General features: G+C 53.4%; 5 protein-coding genes across 5 annotated transcripts; 2 read left to right on the forward strand and 3 right to left on the reverse strand.

The window, feature by feature from the left end:
* Positions 1 to 717: 717 nt before the first annotated feature.
* BDQ94DRAFT_92955 (uncharacterized protein) lies at positions 718 to 4,932 on the reverse strand. The gene is made up of 7 exons (XM_026776865.1): positions 4,769 to 4,932; positions 3,443 to 4,606; positions 2,671 to 3,387; positions 1,594 to 2,610; positions 1,258 to 1,531; positions 1,086 to 1,200; positions 718 to 1,030 (listed from the first exon to the last, which is right to left on the reverse strand). Exons 1-7 carry the CDS (start codon positions 4,825 to 4,827, stop codon positions 819 to 821), a joined length of 3,558 nt encoding a protein of 1,185 aa, XP_026622032.1. The 5' UTR covers positions 4,828 to 4,932; the 3' UTR covers positions 718 to 818.
* Positions 4,933 to 6,424: 1,492 nt separating this feature from the next.
* On the forward strand, positions 6,425 to 8,173 carry BDQ94DRAFT_92967 (Gfo/Idh/MocA family protein). The gene is made up of 3 exons (XM_026776866.1): positions 6,425 to 7,087; positions 7,168 to 7,326; positions 7,389 to 8,173. Exons 1-3 carry the CDS (start codon positions 6,484 to 6,486, stop codon positions 7,787 to 7,789), a joined length of 1,164 nt encoding a protein of 387 aa, XP_026622033.1. The 5' UTR covers positions 6,425 to 6,483; the 3' UTR covers positions 7,790 to 8,173.
* On the reverse strand, positions 8,125 to 10,577 carry BDQ94DRAFT_183083 (NAD(P)-binding protein; the record flags this gene model as incomplete). Its single annotated transcript, XM_026774323.1, has 6 exons — positions 8,125 to 8,281; positions 8,349 to 8,511; positions 8,575 to 9,200; positions 9,429 to 9,531; positions 9,785 to 9,788; positions 9,846 to 10,577. 6 exons carry the CDS (start codon positions 10,575 to 10,577, stop codon positions 8,125 to 8,127), a joined length of 1,785 nt encoding a protein of 594 aa, XP_026622034.1.
* A 299-nt stretch (positions 10,578 to 10,876) lies between these two features.
* Positions 10,877 to 11,845, forward strand: BDQ94DRAFT_183084 (uncharacterized protein; the record flags this gene model as incomplete). Its single annotated transcript, XM_026774324.1, has 2 exons — positions 10,877 to 11,128; positions 11,186 to 11,845. 2 exons carry the CDS (start codon positions 10,877 to 10,879, stop codon positions 11,831 to 11,833), a joined length of 900 nt encoding a protein of 299 aa, XP_026622035.1. The 3' UTR covers positions 11,834 to 11,845.
* A 105-nt stretch (positions 11,846 to 11,950) lies between these two features.
* On the reverse strand, positions 11,951 to 13,626 carry BDQ94DRAFT_151210 (uncharacterized protein). Its single transcript, XM_026767719.1, has 2 exons — positions 12,389 to 13,626; positions 11,951 to 12,322 (listed from the first exon to the last, which is right to left on the reverse strand). The coding sequence occupies exons 1-2, from the start codon at positions 13,605 to 13,607 to the stop codon at positions 12,072 to 12,074; spliced, it is 1,470 nt and encodes a 489-aa protein (XP_026622036.1). The 5' UTR covers positions 13,608 to 13,626; the 3' UTR covers positions 11,951 to 12,071.
* Positions 13,627 to 13,944: the final 318 nt, after the last annotated feature.

Here is a 13,944-nt window from a genome sequence, read left to right on the forward strand (position 1 = left end):
TCTACTCAGTTATAAATAGTATATGAGACAAATATTTATTCTCTATTGCTTCAATATCCAAATCAGCATAACCAAAAAAACAAATTATGCCAGTTTAAGATTGAGCTAGAGACAAGAAGCATTCACCAAGAAGAGAAAAGCTATGTTCAGAAAATATATATTCACAGTCAAAGCCACCAAAAATAAGAGCATACAATGGAGATCATTTCCCGAGTCCCAGCTTGGGAAGCATTACAGTTATCAAGAGTTGAAGTAAATGTTACTCCTTAAGAGGCATAGAATATAGCTCGGAAGCTTGAAACAAGGATCATCGTATATTAACTTTCACCCTAGAGATTTGCCTTGGTTTTAACAATGCCGACAAACTTAAGATTATGATAAGTAGAATCATTTGTATTGCGCTACTTAGCTCTTTCAGCCTGCAGCAAGCAGCCCCATTCCAGGATAGCATTATAAGAACAGAAAGATGGCTGTTGACAGTTTGCCCGATTCGCCAGGCACCCGCCCGCGGTTTCGCTGGTTGCATAGAACCCTCCAGTCCTGTCCGGGTCTCGAGATCCCGCCGGACTTCTGTATGGACTGAGTTCCGCGCTGGCTTGGTACTTCTGACCGGGTGATCCACACGGAGACCAGATCTTCGGAGCGCTCGACACACCAGCAGCAGCATCACTTTACTATCCCAGCCGTCCAGGCAAAACTTCGTATATACATTTGTCTACTGGAAGATATATCACACCAAGGGGCACCCCAAGGCCCCCGCCAGGGGGTATGCTTTTGTACAAACGATGAGGAGAAGAGGTATCGTGCAAGAGTCGTCATCATGAAATCCGCATCACTTTCTTCAGCCCGTGTAGGGACACGGGCTTGACCAAATACTCATCCACCCCAGCCGACAGCGCTTGTTGCTGCCGGTCCGCCGACCCCAGTCCGGTCACCGCGATGATGCGCGAGGGAATGAGGCCGTTCTTCTTTTCGTAGCGTCGGATGTGGTCCGTCGCAACGATGCCGTCCATGACGGGCATTGAAATGTCTATTCCGCACGGTCAATTTCACTGCGGGTGCCAAAACAGGGACAGGAGTCTTACCCATTAAGATGAGATCGTGGCGCCGAGTGGCCTCCTTGTACGTGTTCAAAGCAAGAAGTCCATTGGACGCAGTGTCGTAGCTGCAGCCGATCTTTCGAATGAACGTCGCCAGAATCTATGCACCAGAATCAGTCCATGCCATGCAAGAACATGGGGGGTGTGTTCGACGAACCTTGAGATTGATGTCGTTGTCGTCTACGATGAGAACATGTATATCCTTGGGAGCCTTACTGGGCGGATGAGAGTGGGCGGGCTCCAAGGGCGTACAGGGGGATCCGAAATCAATGGCCGAATCTGGGCCACTCGGCGGCGTCAGAGCGGGCGATGCGGACAGGGAGGGCTGCAGTGGCACTGGTGCCGGTCGCGACGGCGGGCGATTCAGCGCAGCTTCACGGGCCAAAGTCTGCACTCGCCGGATGGCGTCGTCAAATTTTTGTGGTCCGAAGCTATCCGACTGTTAGCATGGGGAACAGATCACGAAAGGGGGTAGGTTGTAAGGTCCACATACGGCTGAGATACTCGAACCACATTCGGTGCCAGCGCTTCGACTTGCGGCAATGGCTTGTTGCTATCCAGTACGATGAAGTATCTGAATCCGCGCTGCATCATCAAATCGAGGGGAGATGGTTTGTCTGGCGTCGGAAGCAAATCACCCTGCTCTACCACGGCTACGTCGCCCTGTGCGCGGTCCAAGGACTCGGCCAGTGCCAGCGTCCAGCCTGGTTGCTGAGCGAGCACCGAAGTCAGCGAGCTCCGAATGGCCAGCTTGCGTTTGGCTTCCGCCGGCAGGATGCCCGTAGGGATTTCTCGCGGATTGGGATAACCGTCAAATCCGATCAGGCAGGCGGCCATGAGCGGCGGTGGCGTGGCGAATTCGTCCGGGCTGCCGCGACGGGACGCATGCGCCGCGCTGGGGTGCACGGGGATGTAGATGTCGACCTGCGTCCCCACGCCGACCTCGCTGCGCACGTCGATGTGGCCTTCTAACGAGGCCACCAGCTGGCGCACAATGCTGAATCCCAACCCAAGACCCTCCGACAATGCATCTTCCTGCGTAAAGGGAGAGAAGAGCTTGTGCCGGAGGAAGTCCGGACTAATGCCCGAACCCGTGTCAGTGACGGACAGATGCGCCAAGACGGTGTGGGGATTGGACTCGCGGCGGGCCTTGGAGAGCGAAACCTCGACAAAACCGGCCTTGGTCCACTTCAACGAATTGCCCAGCAGGTTCATGACGATGCGTCGCCAGGCACCAGCGACAGACTGGATCTTCCACATGCTCCGCTCCTGGACACGCACCACGACTGTGATTTCTCCATCCGGCGGCGTAGAGGTCGGCTGCGCCGGGCGTCCCGTCAAGGGAGCCACCGCCTGGGCCAATCGCTGGCCCGTATACTGGACATCGGTGACCTCTTCGATGAGGTCGTCGAGGTCGAATACGGTTAAAAGATTGGTCACGCTGGGCTTGGACTGGTCGGGGCTGGCCTCCTCCGTCGTCGTCAAGTTGTTGATCTTGGCGAAGTCCAAGCTGTTTTGCAATTAGCCGGAGGTGGTGCGGGAAACCATCAATGGGCAAGACACTACTTACAGGTGGTTCAAGGTATCCAGCAGAGTCAATCCACAACTCTTGACCATGTTCATCCAGTGAGCCTGACTCGAATGCAGTGGGGTCGTCTGCAGCAGTTCTGCGCTGGCCAGGATGCCATGCAGTGGCGACCGCAGCTCATGGCTGACGGAGGAGATGAAATCCGACTTGGACTGCTGGGTGCTGGCCCAATCCACGCGGGCCACCTCGGAGATGATCGAGTCCCCAAACACCTTGAAGTAATGCAGCTCATCCACGCCCAGCGCGCGATTGCTGGCCTGGGTCCAGACCAGGGTGCCCGCCAGCCAGCGCGATTGATTCCAGTCCCATAATGGGTAGAAGAGCACACAGTAGGCATCTGGTAGATGCTGGCGAAGTCGACGGCAGATGTTGGACATGGTATGATCTCCTTCCGACCGCTCCTCTAACGAGGGCGACAGGGATTGACCACCCTCCTCGTCAATCCAGTCCTGCAGATTAAAGAACTGGCCGTGAGGGAAGGCGGCAATCATTTGATTGAGAAGGGCCTCCGTGATGGATTGACTGGCGCAGACCTCATCTTGTTGTGCGCTCCCTAGTACTTCACACGGCTTCTCCGATATGTTGGAAAGGGAGCCCACCCCGGGCAAGTCGACGGGGCTGGGGTAGGGATCGGCGAGAAACTCGGGGTTAGCGGTGGTAGGGAGAGGCTCCCAGGACCCGGGGTGGCCGGGGCGAACACTGCTTGATTTCGTTAATACGCCTCTGCGATCGGTAGGCGGGACACGGTACTCACACTCCGGCATTACACCGACAGGCGTCCAGAAACATCACCCCATCCAGGTCCATGGAGTCGCGCAGGGTGAGGCTGGCGCGGGTGAAGATGCGCGACAGGCTTTCAGAGCGGGCCTCGCGTTCGATGACTGACACGACCGGATACTCGGTGTGGTCGGACACCACCACGCTGGAATCGTGCGTCTCCGATCCGTCGGGCGGAAGGGCCTCGTCCGGGACCGCGACCGGGAAGGGGCGTGGACCCGGCACGTTCACGGAGGTCGAGGTGGCGGTGAGCTCGGAGCAAGTGACCGCAGAGAATAACGAGGCCAACTCCCCCGTCATTTCCGAGGAGGCGGACTGGAGCTGTGTGGGAGGAGTTCGCAGCGGGTCGTCGGTTAACGACAGGGGCTGCGGGGGTGCAGGCTCGGTGGTCGGCACCAACGTCGCCCCCTGGCTGGGGCCCGGCATGTCGGTCGGGTCGAAGGCGGGATGGTCTTTCACGAAGCTGGTCAGACCCTTGACGAGGCTCTCGGCGCGGCGATGCGAATGGGCGATGCGAACGTGTTCGAGGTGCTGGGTGACGGCATCGGCCACCTCACGCAGGGAGGCAATTTCCCGATCCCCAAAGACGGAGCGCGGCTTGTCGTCGATGACGCAAAAGGAGCCGAGAACATGACCGGCGGGACTGTACAGCGGGACCTCAGCGTAGAAGCGGAAATAGGGCCATCCGGTGACATAGGGCCGATCTTTGAAGAAGTCCTCCTGGGTGAAGTCCCGAACGACGAAACGGGAGGTATTGGCGGTCACGTTGATAGAGTCGACGAGCTTGGACGGATCCTGACCGGTAAACAGGGCAATGGAATGGGGACAGACCCCCCAGACTAGGTCGAGGGTGCGGACCCCCAGGTAGATGCCATCGTCGGGGTCATGCTGATCCTTATCGCGCAAGGAGATGGATTTGGTGGCTTCGGCAATCAGGTATTGGTTGGAGCCGTCGATAATGGAGATGAAAGCGCGATTGCAGGCAAAGCGAAAGACAGCCAGCTGGGCCAGTGCCGTGAGAGTGATGTCGGACGACAGCCGGACGTCGGGAGTGGTGGAGGCATCCCCATCGGCGGCAGAGTGAGTCTCTTCTGCGGCCGCTTCCAGACGGAGGGCGGGACGATCAACGGTGCAATAGTACCTGTGAGAGAGACGATGCGAGCGCAATGCTGGTCAGAGTTTTGTCGTCGTTATGATAGTATGTATTCAGAGGAAGGGGGAGAAGGTGGGGATCGACATTGCAGGGAGGATCTGATCTGCTCTGATCCTCTCGGGGAAAAGGCGGAGAGTTATTATGACATACCGGGACAAGTCACGAATTCTCTCCCGCTCAGCCTCAGGGTGCTGAAAGGAAGCCGCCATCACTCACGGGACGCTGCTGGCATATCGTAGGAGGGAAGAGGGATGGAAGATAAGAAGGAAACTAAGGCAAAGGAGGAAGAGCGAAAACGAATTGGAGAGGGGGAAAAAAAACCCGAGGAAGGCAGAAGCCACAGTCGGAAAAAGAAAGCGAGGGAAGCAGAGGAAAAGAGAGGCGGACGACGGCAAGAGATGGTGGTGGGCAAACGAAGGAATGTGGGGAATTAGCGGGAAAAGGAGGATAGTAGTCCTAGAGGGGAATAGGAGGAGTAAGGAAGAAGGGAAGGGGGGACAAGAGAGAAAAGAAGAAAGAAAGCGAAAGAGAGAGGGGAGGGGGTGTGGAATGGAATGGAGAGATGGTGAGAAAGAGACACACGCACGCACACACACACAAGGATAGGGAAATTGGAGATGGTCGACTACTAGTCGCTAGTAGTTACTAGATACTTACTGCTACTGTACCACTCTCCTCCTCCTACTCCTACTCCTCCTCCTCCTCCTACTACTTACTGGAGATAAGTTAGTACTGAGCAGGAAGTTGAAACTAAGCGACGTGTGACTGGCCGGCGAGGGAACCCGCCGCTGAGAATCTCCCAGCCGCCAAAACCGGCTTTTGCGCCGCCCGCCTGCCTTGCTCATTGGCGGCCCGCCCCGCTCTCCCCGCCGGGCCAGACCCCCGTCGGCCTGGCGCTAGTCCCAATCCAGCCTGGACGCCGTTGGGCCACGGCTGACTCATCTGCCGCCTGACGTCCCGGGCTTCTAACCGATACCGGCCTGAGGCAGCAGGTCGCTTCGGAGTCAGGCACCCGATCAATCGGGCGGTGGCCGATTGGACCCTCGACCCATGCAAGGTGCAGTCATGGCGATTCATTCCCTGGCATATATACGGAATACTCTGCCTGCATCGGGTATATAAGACGGACCTGGCGCAGGCTGTTAGATATGCCTGCCGATCAGGATCTCGATAAGCTCCTCCGATCAACTATCGATCTGCTCTATGTCTCTCCCCCCGATCGAATCGTGTTCGATCGGATATGCAACTTGGTGGGTGGAACCCGCCTCGTGCGAGTTTAACTCAAAATCTCAGAGTTCGATCGACCCAACCGGGCGGAGGAAGAGTCGCCGTTGGAGCAGCAACTGATGTCACTTGATCGGGTAAACAATGACAAGGCCGAGCGGAATGTGTTAGTTACTACTTACTTAACTAGTCGTTTGCTTTGTAAGTTCCCTCCGCTCCAGTCAGCCGTCAACACAAACAAAACAAAGACCCAGTCCACATCCCGCCCGCGCTGGTGAGTCCGCGCTCCAGCGGAAATGTGTTTTCTCTTCCGATACTTCCCGAACGGACTTGTACGTCAGGCAGATCACTCACTACTACTATCAAGTACGACTGCACTGCTAGACCACATCTTCCATTGCAATAGTACTAAAGTTATCTTGCATGGGCCATCTCGTGCTCGAGGGATGGCGCCATTGTTGATTTCTAATCATCTCACCCTGCATAAGCGTAAGACACATGATGTATTAGTAAACCCCCGACTTCATCGTCAACTATATATCATGCATCACGAGCAGGGAAAGGGACACTCCGCGATGTTGAGAAATTACACAGAGTTCATCTAAGTACTACTACTAGTTTTAGTTTCTGTCTTTGCCAATATGCCCACTACGCCCCTTCGCACAGCTCTAATTGGCCTGTCATCCTCCGCCATCACCTCCTGGGCGGCCGATGCCCATCTGCCAGCACTCCAGAGCACCACCGGTCGCTCTCACTACCAGATCACGGCTCTTTGCAACAGCAGTGTGGCCGCTGCAGAATCCGCCATCCGCACCTACCAGCTGGACCCGGCCACCGTCAAAGCCTATGGCAACCCGGATGAGCTGGCTGCCGATCCCGCCGTCGACCTCGTCATCTGCAATACTCGCGTCGACAAGCATTTTGAGACGGTGCTAGCCAGTATTCGCGCCGGCAAGTCCGTCTATATTGAGTGGCCCATTGCCAGTTCGCTGACCCATGTCGACGAGCTGCTCACCGTGGCGGGTGCCAGTGGGGCGTCGGTGGCCGTGGGCCTCCAGGGCCGCTTTGCCCCCGCCGTGCTCAAAGTCAAGGAGATCTTGCGCTCCGGCCAGCTGGGTCGTCTGCTGAGCACGGAGGTCCGCGGGTTTGGCGGTACCCTCGATCGAGAGTTTTTGCCTCCGGGCCTGAAGTATTTCTCGCAGAAGGAGGTCGGCGGCAATCCCATCGTCATTGGTTTTGGCCATAGTTCGTCCTGATCCGTGCCTTCCTCTGGCTCACTGCGGTGAGGTCAATGCAGCAGCTGATTGACACTGACCTGAGCATAGTGATTGATTATGTCCAATCCGTCGTAGGAGATGTAGTTGCTGGCACCGATGAAGCGCGTACTCAGATCCAGCGGCCCCGCATCCGCATTCGTGATCCCCAGACGCAGAAGATCGTGGAAGAGGTTGACTCGGACGTGCCAGATTTACTGAGTGTGCATGGTATGACCAGGAGCCTGCAGGGCCACGATATAAATGCTGCACGGTGCACTGACAGACCACAGGGTCCCTGCCAGAATCTCCTTATACAGTTCCCGGGGCCAGCCTAGTGGCATACTTTGCGCGAGGTCAACCTTTTCCGGGAGACCCGTCGCTCTCGTGGACGCTGAACTGTGAAGCGGGAGCCATTCGCTTGTCGGCGCCCGCGGGGATTTCACTGCAGGCGGATGCGTACCAGAACCCGGCGACCATTTCGATCCACCAACATGCCACGGACACGGTGGAAGCGGTGGAATGGGCGTGGTCAGAGGAGCAGTTGGAAGTGCCGGTCAAGGCCCGCTCTGTTCAACGGACCCTGATCGACTTTGCCAAGGGCAACCGCGAAGGTTATGTCTCGTTGGAAGACGCGGCTGGTCGGGCCAGGCAACTGGCTCGGTGGCTGGATGCTTCTGGAGTTGGCAACTGAGCTTTTATTGAATTAGATGCTATCTGGAATAATGGGGTTTACTGTCCAAGCAGATACCGATACATACGCAGGGTGCAATAAACTCCCCGTTCATGGTCCTGAACTTGATCCGATTGCTTTGGAACTTAATATGTGTCTCTTGATCATGCTGGCCTCAAGGATCTGGTTAATCTGCTCGCTAGAAGTGTAAATCACCCACGGGTATCTTATAGTGTTTCCCTTGTATTCAGATTACGGACGATCCAGATAGACGGTCAAAATGGGAATGTTGTACCTGGACTGCCAGGTTGTTATCTCAAGGCCATATGCTAATCAGAAAACTATAACAGTACATCCTACATATTCAACGCAAAGTAAGATGTCCCAATCTGCTCCTGAGACCAGCTCTTCATGAAGCCCTCCCAGTCGACTGCCTGGACATCCGGATAACGGGCATTGTCCAACTCCGGCCCAACAAAGGTCTGCCCGTTGATCCAGTAATAGTAGAAGAACCTATGGAAGGAATACTAAATTAGTCATGACCGATTTATTGAAAGAGGGACTTGTGATGTAGACGTACAAAGACATGTAGCTATAGATATCCTGAGGGCTCTTCATTCGCTTGTCATGCATGGTCTTGTACAAGTCTTCGAGAGACCCGCGTTTCTCCAGTATCACCGGGGTACCGTAGACCTTCTCATACGACTTGGCAATTTCCTGGATGGTAGCGCGGCCTCCAACAACTGACCCATTTAAGAAACTCATTTATACGTAAGTGAGGAATATCGGAATCAAGCCCGACTTACATTTCAACACACCCTTTGCCTCTGGATCCAAGACCACCTTTGCCGTGTACTTGGCGGCATCATCGTAGGTCGTTCCCTCCATGATCTCATTACCATCACCCCAGTACCAGAAAGTATTGGTCTGCGTATCCACAATGTTGAAGAAGGGACTGAAGATGGGCTCCATGAAGCCACCAATGAGAATGTGCACTCCGGCAATCTTCTTCTTCTCCGTATCGAGGTAGTTCTTGACGTGGATCATGGGATCCTTAGGGAACAACTCGCCCAGTTTCAATTTGGTGTAATCCAGTGCCCAGTCACTGGCCACGTAGCGCGGAACGTTAGCCGACTCACAAGCGTCGATGAGGAGCTTCTGGCCGTCCACCATGAGCTTGTCATCGCCGAGGTAGCAGCAGACAACAACGTCGCAGCCTTGGACAAAGGTGGCAATTGTGTTCTGGTCAAACGCGGCGCCCTCAATTATCTCAAGCTTGGGAGACAATTTCACGAAGTCTGGGAGCTTCGAAGGGCTGCGGCAGTACCCTCTGATAGTCAGGGAGTCGTCACCAGCGTCAAGGAGGTGGGTGAGAAGGCGGCGGGCAAATTTGCCCGTGATTCCTGCAATTCCGACCTTCATCTCGATAATTCTTTAATGTTGTTGATAATATGGATTCTGTGAAGTGTACGAGGAGAAAATGTTAAATTATGTGGGTATACTCCAGAGTCTAATGGAGATCTTTATATGGCCTACTGGTGGTCCTGGTCTTTAAAGCTGGCGCCCCCGGCGACTATAACAACCCCGAGCTGATTCATTTGTTGCGGGCTTGGATTACAAAGTCAATCTTCAAACTTGGGTGGATCCGGTACCTTGGTACCCACATGGCATATTCTTACTTCCAATAGTTTCTATGCTTACTAGAAAATGTTGATTGTGCCTGGGTGATGCGTATATTTGATAACCGTTTGCATGGGGAGCACCTGCAATTGTTCTTGACCAGACTGAACTGCATCTCTCTTGCTCGTGACCTGAAAACCACATAGGGAAGGTTAGGCAACGTAATTCAAAACACCCAACATCTACTAGAATGAACTAGTAGAATAAAGAGAAGCTACTCAAACATAATTATATTGGAACAAAGCACTACAATAATCCTTTGCTATGGACAAGTTTAATAAATCCCCGGAATGAGACGATATTTCACGCGCGACTTAATCTCCTTGTACTCGTCACCGTACTAGATAACGACCATTAGCCATTCTTCTCCTTTTAGCCAATGTTAAAGAAGTCTTACCCTGTCTGTCAAATACGCGTCTAACACCGGGACCCCACGGGCCGCAAAGTCGTAGAAGAAGAAAGAAAAGTTTATAGCCGCCAGAGGCAGGCCGCCAGTGACCAGGGCATAGCCAGTACGCCAAATAGTATATCCACCGTAGTTGATGTTTGTGGCGAGGGAGAACAGTCCACCGCCATAAGGCTTGCCTTTGTTGGCGGGGTCTTTTTTGAAAGCTGTCCGTTGGAATTCGGAGACTGCTTCAGTTAGGATGCCGATGAGGTATGCGCCTGCGCCCACGGCAACAAGAGGATTTGCGAGTAAGAAGTTGGAAGAGTTGTTGGAAGATAGGGTGCTGGGCACTTGGGAGGTCACGGCCCAAACAGACAGAAGAGTGTTCACGGAGTTGATGATAGTGTTGAATGCGGCGACAATGATGGCGGAGGCCACGGGGGTCTCTTGCTCGGAAATGAAGATCATGGTCGCAATCTGCTTGATGCTGCTGCCAAGGGAGAGCAGGTTCACGAGACCATAGTAAGGTTGAAGGCCCGTAAAGTTTGTAGAAGATATAATATGGCTTGTTGAGACTGCTTGACCCCCAAGCGTTTCGATGGCTCGTGTAGCCCATCCGCGGGTGAGTAGATGGTGTTGCCACCAGACATCTAGGGCACGAAGCCCGATGAAGATGCCTCTGCCGAGGGGAGAGGCATCCTTGCGGCGGGAGACGTTATCGCGCAGGGAATTTGAAGGCATGATGGAATACGAACTGTTGCAAGTTTACCTGGAAGAGAGTAGGATGAAAAGTCTACAGCGACGGGGCACAAGTGAACTGCGAGGGATCTTGAATTCGGGGTGTCGATAATCTCGGGCCTGAAATAAACCCCGAGAAGTAAGGGGTGATGTAATCTACCGTACGTTAATAATACGGGTAAGTTTCATGAGGCCGAAACTTTATTGCTGATAAACCAAATCTGCATCTGTGATACACAATCTATAAAAGGGTTCCTAGGTAGATGGATTAATTTCACATCTAACTCCTCTTACCTGTCACCATGACTGCCGTTCTTATCACGGGTGCAACCGGCAAACAAGGGGGTGCCCTCATCAGGAATCTCCTACTTCGAAAGGCCCCCTTCGAGATCCTCGCCGTCACCAGGAACCCATCCTCCTCATCTGCCCAGAAGCTGGCTAGTCTATCTACGAAAATTAAACTAGTGGAAGGCGACCTGGATGACCCGGGTGCCATCTTTCGGAATGCTCAACGCCTGACGACATCTCCCATCTGGGGGGTATATAGTGTGCAGGTATGTGTTTAGATTAATTCTTGATATAATTCGCCCATATTGACTGTATCTCGTCAGGCCGCAATTGGAAACAAGGCCGAAGAAATGCAAGGAAAAGCGTTGATAGACGAATCCATCCGTCAAAAGGTCAAGTTCTTCGTCTACAGTTCAGTTGACCGCGGCGGTGAGGAGCACTCGTTCCGAAATCCCACCAAGATACCTCATTTCATCAAAAAACATAACATCGAACACCATCTGGTCAACCACAGCAAAGATGGCAACATGGGCTGGGTGATTCTGCGCCCGGCCGCCTTCTTCGAAAATCTGACTCCGGATTTCTTCGGCAAGGTTTTCACCACATGCTTCAAGATGGCATTGGCGGGTAAGCCGCTGCAGCTCGTCGCCACAAGCGACATTGGATACTTTGGCGCTGAAGCATTTCTCAATCCGGAAAAGTACAAGGGCAGAGCGCTTTCACTGGCTGGTGATGAACTGACCTTTGAGGGGATGGGGTTAATCTTTGAACAGAAGACTGGACGGCCACTGCCTATGACGTTCCGCCCGGTATGCTCGTTATTTATGGCCATGATGAAGGATATGGGATATATGTTCCAGTGGTTCCGAAATGAGGGATATAAGGCTGATATTCCGAAGTTGAGGGAGATCCATCCCGAGATGATGGACTTTGCCACCTGGTTGAAGAAGGAGAGTGAGTTTAAAAAATAGCTGAATTTGTGGAGAGAGATGTTGTGTAAAGTATAGTATAGTGTATAATAATCTAGCTATTAGAATAAATTCAATAGAAATAGTTGCAAAATAGCGGCTCACAGAATTGCCTTACACGTTTACAGTGGTGGAACTATTTTGCGAAAGGGATATTCGGGCACATATAATGATTTCTACAATGGTTCCTGTGACGCATATCGTACATCTTTCAACCGTCCTGAGAAGTTCGGTATTCCCATCAAAGCTCATCATGTCTATCCTCTAGACTCTCCCGCCTCAGCAGCAGCAGATTCTCCCTCCGCTTCCACGCCAACCTCGCGGCACCCTCTGCCACCATAGTGATTTCCTTTAACGAACCAAAAATAGGAACTTCGTGCCCGAGAGCCTTCCACACGGCGCGATGCACAAGCTCTCCATCGAAGTAATCGGTCAAGACAATCACGTAGTCCACTCTCACCGGATTCGATGCTTTTCTCGTTTTTTGTGGCTCTGCAGATTGTTAGCGCTAGGTCAGCACTAATATTGATGCCGGGATATGTGGTTCAGAAGACATACCTGCGGTAGCTTCCAAGTAAGCTTGAATATTGTTTGCCAAAACTTCCACGTAGCCGTCCTCAGCTGCCGTGATCTGGCTACGCGTGAGAACCAGGTCGGGAACGCTCCCATGCGCCCACCAGGAGTCTAGATTTATCGGAAGTTCGTCAAGCGTTTCCTCATCTTCATAAACTCCGTTACTGCCGCCCTGATCTCCCAGCAACGGCTCAAGCCCTAGCAACAGCTCCACTGCCGGATCGTACCCCTTCAATGTCAACCTTGTCTTCAGCACCGCCTGTGTCAGAAATCCCTTATCACCACCCTCATCAACCAGCGTTTGTAACTGAGCATCACCACTAACAAGCTCATTCACAAGTTGGAGTTGGATCCGCTGGCCACTCCACGGAACCAATGGGAGATACGGGTACCCCGACCTGCGGTGGCGGCGGCGCTGCTGTGACCCGTCGTACAGCTGAACGCCACAATGGAATTGTCCCTGGTGAACAACCAGTACACGATCATCCTGGTCAACCGCCGGATTGAGGTAGTGAGTGCAGAAGGAGCGCGGGGGCACGGCGCCCCCGAGGATCGTGATTCCCACCTGCTGCCCAGCTTGAATCACAGTGTCTCTCAGCGTGTCGTTGAAGAAGTCCGGCACGCCGACCACGGCCCAGGTCATGTTGACACTGTGGGCTGCGAGGGCGGTTGCCTTGAGCTCGGCGAATACTTCTGTGAGTGTTTCGGTGACGTCGGACAGAGACAACTTCTTCTTGATCAGGCCACGCGAGACGAGGAAGGACTTGATCCTTTCTCGAACCGAGACAGGAATGGTGCCGTAGACACTGTCAGATATGGAGCGGATTGAGTCTTGAGTCCATTTGACATATGAGTTGCTGCTAATGGGGACTTTCGCATCGATCGCTTCGAACAAGCTCCACAGGACGCTGCCTAGGAGCGCCAGCGGTGTCGACCTAGATCCCCTTCCCGGTCTCGCAAGGCCGGATTGCTGAAAGTGGTCCCAGGACAGTTCCCCAATCTGCCGCTGGTACTCCTCATGATTGACCACCCCTAGCAGGGTGAAATTGTCTACGGAATTGGCGTAGGAGGCGGAGACAAGACGATGGCCGAGGTCGATGCCGATGGGGTCGTTGGGAGGAGCATTGTCGCAGGTCTCTTCTGCCCCAGCCGCAGTGGAGACGCACCACCACAGCAGGGCCAGAATGAGTTGCGAGAAGATCATATTACGGATGAACGAATTTTTACTATTTTTTAAATTTTTCTCACTACGGCTGGCGGGTGCTTAGCCTCATTTATAGGGAAGGAGGTGGCCAGGCAGAATCGGAGCTAAAGCCCATCGTGCCTGAACCAAGTGGGTCCCAATCCATAAGGGTCCGTACCCAAACAAGACTAGCTCGCACTGGATGTCAACCAAATACATCCTAAGGGCATAATGATTTGAAAGATCTCCTGTTCTGTCCTATAATAACTACATCTCAGAGATCACAGATTAAAGGGTACATCAAGGCTGCCTGTAGCTACTGAGATGAGTGTCCAAGCCGACCGCTTGTTATAAGGAT

The sequence above is a fragment of the Aspergillus welwitschiae genome, assembly GCF_003344945.1.
Source record: "Aspergillus welwitschiae strain CBS 139.54b unplaced genomic scaffold BDQ94scaffold_40, whole genome shotgun sequence".
NCBI lineage: Eukaryota > Fungi > Ascomycota > Eurotiomycetes > Eurotiales > Aspergillaceae > Aspergillus > Aspergillus welwitschiae.

Excerpts from the sequence above, each read along its gene's own strand:
- BDQ94DRAFT_92955 (XM_026776865.1), bottom strand. The coding sequence starts at position 4,827 with ATGGCGGCTTCCTTTCAGCACCCTGAGGCTGAGCGGGAGAGAATTCGT. Across the intron at positions 3,388-3,442 it reads TGTCGGTGTAATGCCGGAGT|TGTTCGCCCCGGCCACCCCG; the intron begins GTGAGTACCGTG and ends GAAATCAAGCAG. Across the intron at positions 1,201-1,257 it reads ACAACGACATCAATCTCAAG|ATTCTGGCGACGTTCATTCG; the intron begins GTTCGTCGAACA and ends TCTGGTGCATAG.
- BDQ94DRAFT_92967 (XM_026776866.1), top strand. The coding sequence starts at position 6,484 with ATGCCCACTACGCCCCTTCGCACAGCTCTAATTGGCCTGTCATCCTCC. Across the intron at positions 7,088-7,167 it reads CGTCATTGGTTTTGGCCATA|TGATTGATTATGTCCAATCC; the intron begins GTTCGTCCTGAT and ends ACCTGAGCATAG. Across the intron at positions 7,327-7,388 it reads AGATTTACTGAGTGTGCATG|GGTCCCTGCCAGAATCTCCT; the intron begins GTATGACCAGGA and ends GACAGACCACAG.
- BDQ94DRAFT_151210 (XM_026767719.1), bottom strand. The coding sequence starts at position 13,607 with ATGATCTTCTCGCAACTCATTCTGGCCCTGCTGTGGTGGTGCGTCTCC. Across the intron at positions 12,323-12,388 it reads TTACTTGGAAGCTACCGCAG|AGCCACAAAAAACGAGAAAA; the intron begins GTATGTCTTCTG and ends AACAATCTGCAG.